General features: G+C 38.0%; 1 protein-coding gene across 3 annotated transcripts in view; it reads left to right on the forward strand.

The window, feature by feature from the left end:
- LOC124605527 (AP-5 complex subunit zeta-1-like) overlaps positions 1-12,427 on the forward strand; it is a 165,601-nt gene that overhangs the window by 131,429 nt on the left and 21,745 nt on the right. For all 3 annotated transcript variants that reach the window (XM_047137271.1, XM_047137273.1, XM_047137272.1), the window contains 2 exons: positions 4,611-4,781; positions 6,428-6,569. In XM_047137271.1, the coding sequence (XP_046993227.1) occupies positions 4,611-4,781; positions 6,428-6,569 (313 nt within the window). The remainder of the gene's footprint in view (positions 1-4,610; positions 4,782-6,427; positions 6,570-12,427) is intronic.

A 12,427-nucleotide genomic window follows, 5' to 3' on the forward strand; every position in this document is an offset into this window, starting at 1 on the left:
TCCTGACAAGGATGTTAGGTGAATGTGTGTGTTGCAAAATATATGGAGGGCCAGTTAGTTTACATCAAGACAGTGAGGTATCAAATGGACTAGCCAGGAAACTTTATCATTAATCGTACCAGTTGTAAATATACTTTTTCATTTTGGAAGTCTACTAAGTGTAAAGATAATTATTTTGAAGTAAATGTTAGGTGGTTTTATGGATTGAGAGCTATTGGCAAAGGACACACTGCAGCAGAAACAATGTGTGCCGTGATGAATATGCCATGCCTACCTAGTAAAATTGACAAGTATGCAGGATTTATTGGAGCTGCTGTGGAATTTATGCATGTGAGTCAATGAAGGGCACTGCAAATAAAGCTGTTGAAATAAATGATGGTAGGACTGACACACCAGTAGCTTTTGATGACATTTGGCAGAAGCGCAGCTACAGTTCTAAGAATTCTGTTGCTACAGTGACCAGAGTAGATACTGGAAAGGTAATAGATTTCCAGATTTTAACCAAACATTGTTATAAGTGTAAATCAGAGAATGAAGAAGGGCATATCTGTGACAGAATTATGAAGGAACAAGTGGGGGTATGGAGGCCTCTGCAGCTATTGAAATTTTTAGTCTATCTGTGAATGAACGGGGAGAGTATTACACTAAGTTATTAGGTGATGGAGACCCTAAAGCATATAATAGTGTAGTAGCCCCTAAGCCTCATGGTCTACATCTACATCTACATTTACATTTATACTCCGCAAGCCACCCAACGGTGTGTGGCGGAGGGCACTTTACGTGCCACTGTCATTACCTCCCTTTCCTGTTCCAGTCGCGTATGGTTCGCGGGAAGAACGACTGTCTGAAAGCCTCCGTGCGCGCTCTAATCTCTCTAATTTACATTCGTGATCTCCTCGGGAGGTATAAGTAGGGGGAAGCAATATATTCGATACCTCATCCAGAAACGCACCCTCTCGAAACCTGGCGAGCAAGCTACACCGCGATGCAGAGCGCCTCTCTTGCAGAGTCTGCCACTTGAGTTTGTTAAACATCTCCGTAACGCTATCACGGTTACCAAATAACCCTGTGATGAAACGCGCCGCTCTTCTTTGGATCTTCTCTATCTCCTCCGTCAACCCGATCTGGTACGGATCCCACACTGATGAGCAATACTCAAGTATAGGTCGAACGAGTGTTTTGTAAGCCACCTCCTTTGTTGATGGACTACATTTTCTAAGGACTCTCCCAATGAATCTCAACCTGGTACCCACCTTACCAACAATTAAATTTATATGATCATTCCAAATCGTTGAGTACGCATACTCCTAGATATTTTACAGAAGTAACTGCTACCAGTGTTTGTTCCGCTATCATATAATCATACAATAAAGGATCCTTCTTTCTATGTATTTGCAATACATTACATTTGTCTATGTTAAAGGTCAGTTGCCACTCCCTGCACCAAGTGCCTATCTGCTGCAGATCTTCCTGCATTTCGCTACAATTTTCTAATGCTGCAACTTCTCTGTATACTACAGCATCATCCGTGAAAAGCCGCATGGAACTTCTGACACTATCTACTAGGTCATTTATATATATTGTGAAAAGCAATGGCCCCATAACACTCCCCTGTGGCACGCCAGAGGTTACTTTCACGTCTGTAGACGTCTCTCCATTGATAACAACATGCTGTGTTCTGTTTGCTAAAAACTTTTCAATCCAGCCACACAGTTGGTCTGATATTCCGTAGGCTCTTACTTTGTTTATCAGGTGACAGTGCGGAACTGTATCGAACGCCTTCCGGAAGTCAAGAAAAATAGCATCTACCTGGGAGCCTGTATCTAATATTTTCTGGGTCTCGTGAACAAATAAAGCGAGTTGGGTATCACACGATCGCTGTTTCCGGAATCCATATTGATTCCTACATAGTAGATTCTGGGTTTCCAAAAACGACATGATACTCGAGCAAAAAACATGTTCTAAAATTCTATAACAGATCGACGTCAGAGACATAGGTCTATAGTTTTGCGCATCTTCTTGACGACCCTTCTTGAAGACTGGGACTACCTGTGCTCTTTTCCAATCATTTAGAACCTTCCGTTCCTCTAGAGACTTGCGGTACACGGCTGTTAGAAGGGGGGCAAGTTCTTTCGCGTACTCTGTGTAGAATCGAATTGGTATCCCGTCAGGTCCAGTGGACTTTCCTCTGTTGAGTGATTCCAGTTGCTTTTCTATTCCTTGGACACTTATTTCGATGTCAGCCATTTTTTCGTTTGTGCGAGGATTTAGAGAAGGAACTGCAGTGCAGTCTTCCTCTGTGAAACAGCTTTGGAAAAAGGGCATTTAGTATTTCAGATTTACGTGTGTCATCCTCTCTTTCAATGCCATCATCATCCCGGAGTGTCTGGATATGCTGTTTCGAGCCACTTACTGATTTAACGTAAGACCAGAACTTCCGAGGATTTTCTGTACATAGAATTTTACTTTCGAATTCACTGAACGCTTCACGCATAGCCCTCCTTGCGCTAACTTTGACATCGTTTAGCTTCTGTTTGTCTGAGAGGTTTTGGCTGCGTTTAAACTTGGAGTGGAGCTCTCTTTGCTTTCGCAGTAGTTTCCTAACTTTGTTGTTGTACCACGGTGGGTTTTTCCCGTCCCTCACAGTTTTACTCGGCACGTACCTGTCTAAAACGCATTTTACGATTGCCTTGAACTTTTTCCATAAACACTCAACATTGTCAGTGTCGGAACAGAAATTTTCGTTTTGATCTGTTAGGTAGTCTGAAATCTGCCTTCTATTACTCTTGCTAAACAGATAAACCTTCCTCCCTTTTTTTATATTCCTATTAACTTCCATATTCAGGGATGCTGCAACGGCCTTATCATCACTGATTCCCTGTTCTGCACATACAGAGTCGCAAAGATTATCACATAACTGTCCAGAAGAGGATGGGCATCAAGTTGAGGAAGTTGAAAGAAAGTTTGAGGGACAGGAAATTTTATGATGGTAAAACCATAAGAGGCAGGCTGAAAGACAAAATGATTAATGAACTACAGCAGTATTAAGGGATGGCCATTACAACTAATACTGAGGATGTGTTGAAAATTAGGCAGGCAGTATGGGCTACCTTCTTCCACAGATTGTCAACTGATGAAGAACCAGTACACCACCTTTGACCTCCTGGACGTGATTCACGGTGCATCCCATCCCATCCCAACACCACTCACGGATATCATAAAACCTGTTTACAGAGAACTGGCAAATCCTGAATTACTGAAGAAGTGTACGCATGGTCAGACTCAAAATCCCAATGAATCGATCAATAATCTTATATGGACTCGCTTACCAAAAAATGTTTTTGTTGCAATGAAGACACTTAATGTGGAGGGTGAGTGATGCTATTATTGCTTTTAATTATGGCAACATTGGTAGGGTGAAAGTGCTATAGCATAAGGGAATTAATCCTGGAGCAAACTGCATCAGAGAACTTATGCTCTTTTGAAACTTTAGAAGCAGTTCCTGAAAATTTACGTTTTCTGTTGCATTTTCCCCTAATCTCAGAAAACACTTCAAGTAGAGTATTCAAATTTTCAGGGAGTAATAATGTACATATCCTGAGTCTACTGAATAAAAAGAAGAGCATAATGTTATGTATAATTAAAATTAATTAGGATAACATATAAAAAAAAAGTACACAAAATTTTAAACGTGCAATTAAAAAATTGTATTTCTGAAAGCAGTGGCTGAAATGCAATTATTGTACTTCAGTAGAACATACAGTTTAATGTCCTGTAAAAGTTTCATGTCAATGGCTGCAGTGGTTCCTGAAGTACAGGGAAGCCAAGTCACTAAATTTAACATTGTCGGGATAGGACATTCCAACTCTCCTTAATTCCATTTGTGTTCCTTCCTAGAACTTTTTGTTCAATATTGTGATTCTTTAGCTCCAAATTCCAGATCCTATAGTTTTTCTTGAATGCTGTTAAACAGTGAAGGGTGATAAACCATCCTCATGTCTAACAACAATTTAAATTTCAAATGGCTGAGACAGTTCTCCTATAAATTTTACTGTAGACATAGTCTTTGTTAGAGTTTCACGAATTATATTTGTTAATTTTGCTTTAACGCCAAATTCTCCAAGGATTTTATTTTAGTTTTAATATACTCTATGCTTAGGCAAACCACGACGTACACGTGACATTAGCCATTGTTCATCTGCATAACGTTTCTGGCCTTCATGCATTTGATTCCAATTTGGATGTTCCCAAGGAGGCCAATCGTAATTCTGAAGGCAAGAAACATTACTATTACTCTGTTAATTTTATACACTAATTACACATAAAACATACCAAAAATATAAATATACATACCTTGTTTGGCATCAGGCTTCTTTGGATATAACACTTTATCCAATGTTTTTTCAACAATATGTTTGATCTTTAAACCATACTTTCCAACAAATGAATGCTAATTGCCTGTTTCTTTCCATTTAGAAGGTAGTTGTTTTGTAAAAGACATATTGTTACAGGAATACCATTTTAGTTTTTAACGATCTATCTGAATGAGACATTAAACTGCTCCATCCACATCCTTCCTCTCTCTCTTTTCAGATGTACTTTATTTTCAGGTGTTTATGGCATCAGGTCAAATACATCTTCAAGGAATTCCCAAAGCTTGTGTTACTGAAACATTCTGAGCTCAGTGATTACATTTCTATTCTTAATAACAGAAGCATCTGCCCAGAAGTGTATACTCATCTTGTCTGGGCCATTGGAGAGTACACATCAGCAGAACAATGGTCAGTGCCATTATTTTATTCTTTTTCAATTTCTATATCAAGTGTGTATATGAAATAGTGATCAGCTTGAAATATGATCATATTTTCTTAGCCTGTCTTATTATGCTTGTCATATGAATAGTTTAGACAAAAAGAGAATAGAAGCTTTCAAAATGTGGTGCTACATAAGGATGCTGAAGATTAGATGGGTAGATCACATAACTAATGAGGAGGTATTGAATAGAACTGGGGAGAAGAGAAATTTGTGGCACAGCTTGACTAGAAGAAGGGATCGGTTGGTAGGGCATATTCTGAGGCATCAAAGGCTCACCAATTTAGTATTGGAGGGCAGCGTGGAGGGTAAAAATCGTAGAGGGAGACCAAGAGATGAATACACTAAACAGATTCAGAAGGATGTAGGTTGTAGTAGGTACTGGGAGATGAAGAAGCTTGCACAGGATAGAGTAGCATGGAGAGCTGCATTAAACCAGTCTCTGGAATAAAGACCACAACAACAACAACATGAATATTCAGATTGTAATGTTGTACAATGCTTGTTGTTACCACAACATTTCTCCTATGACTATCACCCAGGTCACTTCTTAAGGAAACAGTAATTTTGAAATCAGATTCCATCACTGAGATGGATTTGGTAAACTTGAATTTCATTTACACAGATGCAACACAGCTCAAACATATTCAGCAATGGCTGCTAGTTTGTGACGGTACTGTTTATTGAAAATTCTGGTGGGCAAGGGCTGAAGGAGATAATTATTTATCCAAAAGCTTCCAATTTCTGCCGACTGAAAACTAAGGCAAGAAAGTGTCAGTGGCCACATAGAAAAGGCTACCTTCCTTGGCCTGTCAGCAACCACATTCATTGCTCCTAAATATAGTAAATGAATAGGCTAAAGTTTACTAATGGTGTCCACGGCTCTTGTGTTGCATGCTGATGTTGGCAATTTGTTGATGTTTGTCGCACAGCCAATTGGGTGATAGTAAACAGTAGTCAGTAAAATATAATTGATTACATTTGTTTTCAGTAAAAATGGAAAATATGATAAATGTGCTAACAGACTAACCTGTAACATAGCCAGAGGTCTAGGTTAGGTTGAAATGTGACAACTTGCCTGTGAGTTGGTGAAGACAACAGGTGTCAGCAAAAATATGATTTCCTGTACTACCATAATAGACTGGTGTGTCATGTAGTCTTTGACATATGTTCATCATTGCAATAATTGACCTGTGCATCTCGCTTCCAATCTTGCCAAAAATTCCAACAATGTGGTTACATTCTAACCTAGTAGAACAAAATACCAGCTAACTTTATTTACAAACCATAGGAAATTATGAATGAGAATGCTTATTGGTTATCGACAACAGACTCCCGATTCGTCATATTCAGTTCCTACCATTCATCATGCAAGTTTTACCAATGTCGGCATGAAAGTGCAATTTTATCGAGGATTACATTATGTACTGCAGGTAAGAAATTACAGTCAACAGGCTTGTTTAAAATCCAAGCATGCAAAGTGACAAACTTTTTGAAAGGTACAATACTATTTCTCATACTGTTCAGTCAGTTATGCAAATATCGAAATTAATCTCTTTGTGTGACAATTTTTAGCTTCAGTATTGTTTTATATTGATTTCTTAATTTATTTCAGTGGTGACCTATGTAAACTTGATGTCATTCTAAAATACTACGAGACCCTGGAGTGTGTTCTGTACGAGATTCTTATGTCACTGAACTCAGAACCAAATATGGACTTGAAATTATTAAACATCACCTGTTCTTCACTTGCTAAGGTAATTCCAGTGTCATGGTGCAATGTTATCTTTAGTTATAAATGCTGCTGTTTGTAAAAACTACAAAAATAATTGAGGTAGGGAATGAAAGGGCAACTCTCTCATTACAAGTAGCATATAAAACTGCTTAAGAAATGTATAACACTGTCTTTAGATGCCTTTAATTATTCAGCGAATTTGTGGCTGTGTGCAGTGGTTTTTATGCCACTGTTAGATTATGGTTTGTCAAAACTATAACTCCTAGTAAATCACCTTCGCACTAGTCCATGGCAAAGAAATCTCCAAAAGGAGTCTCCTCACACCAATTGGTGATGTTTATGGCATTACTGTTTCAGTCTGATATATTTTAACAATGTCTTGTTTATTTTAAAAACCACACTTAGGAAGGGACAGAAAAAAATTATTTTACTTTACCATCAATTTGGTGTTATTTTCTGATTATTTATTTTTTAAGTTAGAAATTAAGAACAATCTTACCTCATTGTATTTCAGTATTACTCATATATTGAAAATAAATATAAATTTATCAGTTACATCGTCCTTATTAGCTATTACACATCAAATTTATTTACAATATTGGACTGCTCAATTAAAGAAAAAACAATTACACACTTTTAATAATTGTTATAAAGCCTCAAGTTCTATTCTGGGAGATTATGGTGGCAACCTGTCAACTGTTCACTGGACAATGAAAATAGCCACACAGTCTATATTGAAATGTGCCAGCTAAACTGCAATCAGTGCAACAGTAGCAAATTGCAGGTTGTGCAGTTTAGCTGCCTACAGGCATTTGACAGTATCCACATATCCTACTGCAAGTTGTGTCCCTTGAAAATATCTGCAGTGGTATGACCTACCATTCCAAGCACACATTGCAGACTCTTTGCCATGTCAACATCTTAAGTTCTTGGTTAACATCTTAGGCTGAGAACACTGACTTGCATAGGTCTGTAGCCAGGACAGCTGTCAGTCTGTGTGTTTGAATGTTTCCTGAAGTATCCGTGTCTTTACATTTTTCAAAATATTGCTGTTTCTGTACTAAAATTCCACTTCCCACAATAATAAAACCATCTTCGCCCTGCTTTTTAATTTGGAATATAGTTCATAAGAAGTAGGGTATTTTGAAGACTAATTATACACTCATATTCATTAAATCATTTACATGGTCTTTTACAAATGTGGATGCCATTAGAATTCAGTTTACATCATCAGTAGAAAACTAATTAACATATTCAATTCCTGCTGCATTTTATCATAAATTCAAAACATTCTGCCACGTAAGTGACTGTGGAAAGCAGAAAGTACCAACATGTCAACACTGAAAGAGGAAATATCTCTTCCTCTCCTTTAAATGCTGCATATACAAATGCTTTCTCTTTCTAATGTTAGTTATTGTAGAGTTAAACTAAGAAATTTCCCTTGAAAAAACATTTGCATGACACAAGTGAAGCACCTAGAAGACATTGTAGGATGGATCACACAAGTAATTTGTAAGCAATCTCCTTTGTAGACTGATTGCATTTCCCTAGTATTCTACTAATAAACCAAAGTCTGCTATCTGCTACACACACCGAGTGTTACACACAACTATTTGTATGAGTTTAAAGATCCCAAATGTAACTCACTGATGTTACAGTCATAACATACTTTTTTGAACATTTGAAGCAAGTTGGCCATCTTTGCACCACTTCAAAATCTTATCAAAATCTGACTGAATATTTATACAGCTTCTCTCAGACAGTACTTCATTAGAGATAACTGCATCATCTGCAAAAAGTCTGAGGTTCCGAGTAATATTGTCTGAAAGACAATTAATATATGAGGTGCGACAATAAAATAATGAGACTGATTTTCTTTCCAAGATGTGGCAACCCTGCAGGCTTGCGTAGGCACAATATCTTTTACCTTGGTCTATAAACTGTTTCTAGTCCAAGTGCACATCGATGCACAACTGCTCAGTTGTGAGTTGTGCTGTAGTAAGTTAACACGTGTTTGTGTCTCTCGTCACGGAAATGGAACCGCATAATATTGCGCAACAGTATGCCATTTCTTTTTTGCGTTAAATTGGGTGAAAACGCGACAACAACTTATGGTAAGCTTCAGAAGGCTTTTGGAGAGGAGGTTATGTCAAAAGTTCAAGTTTTTCGTTGGCAAAAAATGTTTAGTGAAGGCAGAACGAATGTTGAAGATGGAGACCACAGTCGACGACCATCAACCTCATGGATGGATGTCAACTTGGCCACGATGCATGAACTCTTACAATCTGATTGAAGATTATCCATGAAAATGATTCCAGAAGAACCGAACATAAATTGAGAAGTGGTTCGTCTAATAATAACTGGATTCTGGATCACGATAATGCGCCATCCCGTACTGCTCTGTCAGTACAGCAATTTTTAACCTCAAAACAAATTTCAGTACTACCACAGCCACCTTATTCACCAGATATCACTCCGTGCGACTTTTTTTTCTAAGAGTCAAAACGGTGGTCAAGGGACACCATTTTCAAACAACACAAGATGTCCAAAAAGCTGTGACGAGGGTCTTGGAGGATATTACAGAAGATGAGTTCCAGAAATGTTACCATCAATGGCAGTAGTGCTGGAAAAAGTGTGTGCAATCAGAAAGGAACTACTTTGAAGGAGACAACATTTAACTCGACTAAAACAGTAAGCAACCCTTGTCTCATTACTTTGTCGCATCTTGTACAACATGAATAGCATGGGACTCTCCGGACCGAGCGAGGTGGCGCAGTGGTTAGACAATGGACTCGCATTCGGGAGGATGACAGTTCAATCCCGCATCTGGCCATCCTGATTTAGGTTTTCCGTGATTTCCCTAAATCACTCCAGGCAAATGCCGGGATGGTTCCTTTCAAAGGGCACGGCCGACTTCCTGCCCCGTCCTTCCCTAATCCGATGAGACCAATGACCTCGCTGTCTGGTCTCCTTCCCTAAACCAACCAACCAACCATGGGACTCTCCAGCCAAGATAACTTTCTGCTTCCTTCCTACCAAGAAATCCTCAATCCAGGGTGGTCACCAAATTGAAGGTTTTTATTATTATTATTATTATTATTATTGTTATTTTAACCTGGAAAACCTAAAAAAAATCATGCATTACCAGTACATGCTCAATAGTGCATTTTAAATGGAAACAGTATTTTGTTGTAATTAATATGCTTCTCTGAAAACCACAGAATTGTGAGTTATGAACAATATGATCAAAAACCAACAAATATATTTAGATGAAAACTACTTTCTCAAATGTTCACTTTCTGCCAACATTTTTGTTTTCTTATATTCTAACATCTTAATTTCAGACTGCATTCTTTTTCTGGCAGATACTTGTTCTTCAGTTTCACTTATTGTTTCTTTTTATCGTCTTTATACAATGAACTTGTATTATTCAGAGACAGAATTAAACTTTTATAGATTTTGAAACTGTCAACACTGCCAACATCATAGATACGGCTTTGAGCAACAAGACTGTTTTCATTCTGATTCTCAATAATACATTCAGAATTTGTTGAAAAACCATATTTCGCAACAGCATTTCCATGTGAAACTATTAAAATGATTTTTTTTTAAATCTACAAAGTTATAACATTCTTTCTGTGACAGTTTAATGAGTTTCACTTCTTTTGAACAGTCTCATTTCTTATGGAATGATCATTGCTACAAATTCATGTTTAACATGATCTGCTTTTACACCAGATAACCTTCACCAGAGATGAGAACTTCATGGCACAATGTCAACCTTCCTTCAGCCATTTCTTGATTTAATGCTACTGAAGGGTCCAAACATGAAATAGCATGTATAACTTTATATTTCAATGGTGTATCTTTCAAACAGCTTCTGTATCATGGCAATAACACCAGAATGAATTTTTCTTTACGCCTCAAGATGTCAGTTGGGTCCTTAACTTTCTTTAGGGCATCTTGTATAGTAAAATCCAATACAAAGCATTACAGAGTGGTCAGATTCTTCTTATCCTGCATTTCAGTCTTCATGAGGGATTTTTTACCAAATTGTCAGATCTGACAACTCGCTGCATTAAAGAGGTGGTAAGCGTGAACAATTCGTAGTACAAAAACGGAGCCATAGGTACATCACTTTGGAAATCAACCTTTGAATGCACGTGCAGTCACAGAAAAAAAAAATAAAGTCAATTTTAGACCTAAATATTTGGGTTTAACTGCTACAGATACTGTTTTAAAACTCACTGAATTAGAGGGAGTTGTATTTTGAACCGACTGAGAAACATTTCTCAGACATGGAAGCATTTTTAAAGCTCGTTCTGCCACATCTGCATTTTCGATCAATCTAGTGCATCTGGGGAGGCTATATAACCTGTATATTAACTTCTTTGTGTAGGCAAACCATGAAACAAATTATATAAGGCTCTTAAAAATTGTGCAATTCCCCAGTTTGTTTGTGACGTGCCAGTTTTGGAAGCTCCATGAACTACATGGGGACTGCAGCTACAAGGGGCATTTGTTTGAGTTAAATATTTTTTTTATTTTTCGGCATAGTCTCCTTTTAGACTTATACACATACACTTCATCCAATGCTGTTCTAATTTGTTGATCCCTTCTGAATAACAGAAATTGTCCAAGTCTGAAAAATAGCTATTAGCTGCTGCAATCACCTCCTCGTTTCAATAAAATCTTTGTCCTGCCAGCCATTTCTTCAAATTGGGGAACAAATAGTAGTCCGATGGAGCCAAGTCTGGAGAATAGGGGGGATGTGAAATGAGTTGGAATCCTATTTCCATTAATTTTGCGACCACAACTGCTGAGGTGTGTGCTGGTGCATTGTCGTGATGGAAAAGGACATTTTTGCGGTCCAATTCTGGCATTTTTCTTGCGGTCCGATAACGATGAATAATATACACATGTAATAGTTTTACCCTTTTCCAAATAGTCAATGAGGATGATCCCGTGCGAATCCCAAATGACAGTCGCCATAACCTTTCCGGCCAAAGGAACGGTCTTCGCCTTTTTTGGTGCAGATTCTCCCTTGGTAACCAACTGTTTAGATTGTCCTTTGGTCTCAGGAATATAGTTACGTATCCATGTTTCATCCACAGTGATGAAACGACACTTAAAGTCCTGCGGATTTTTCCTGAACAGCTGCAAACGATCCTTGCAACACTTCACATGATTCCATTTTTGATCAAGCATGAGCAATCGCGGAATGCATCTTGCTGATAGCTTTCTCATGTCCAAATGTTTATGCAAAATATTATGTACCCGTTTATTTGAGATACCCACTGCAGTAGCAATCTCACACACTTCAACTCTTCTGTTATCCATCACCATATCAATGATTTCTGGAGTCGTAACCTCCAGAGGGCGTCCAGAACGTTCAGCATCACTTGATCTCTGAAAATTTTGAAACCACTTATAAACTGTTCCAATCAAAGGTGCAGAGTGACCGTAATGTTAAGCAAGCTTCTCTTTAGTCTCCTGAGGCGTTTTTGCCTTTCATAAAGTAGTGTTTAATCACCTCACAAAATTGTTCTTCGTCCATTTTTTGACAATCGCTCGACTTACTTGATTCACATGAATGCCAAACACAAAGAAATAGACCGATATGGCTGAAATTTGGTGTGCATTCTTTCCAAAGATGCTACTATCTAAACATGACCTCGATACACGTGGGTGGTGCCATCTCTCGGACTTTGCATGGACTTTTCAAACCTAACTCTAAGAGTTCCGTGTTTTCAGAAATTTTTTTCTAGCTCATTATTCAAGTCCTTCCAAACTTTAAAATTCACGTTTGGTCCATCCAGTGACAATTACAAAATTTTTGGAAGATTCTGTAAACCAAAAGAACCTTCCACAGCATCTAGA

This window comes from Schistocerca americana, chromosome 3 (assembly GCF_021461395.2).
Source record: "Schistocerca americana isolate TAMUIC-IGC-003095 chromosome 3, iqSchAmer2.1, whole genome shotgun sequence".
In the NCBI taxonomy this organism is placed as follows: domain Eukaryota; kingdom Metazoa; phylum Arthropoda; class Insecta; order Orthoptera; family Acrididae; genus Schistocerca; species Schistocerca americana.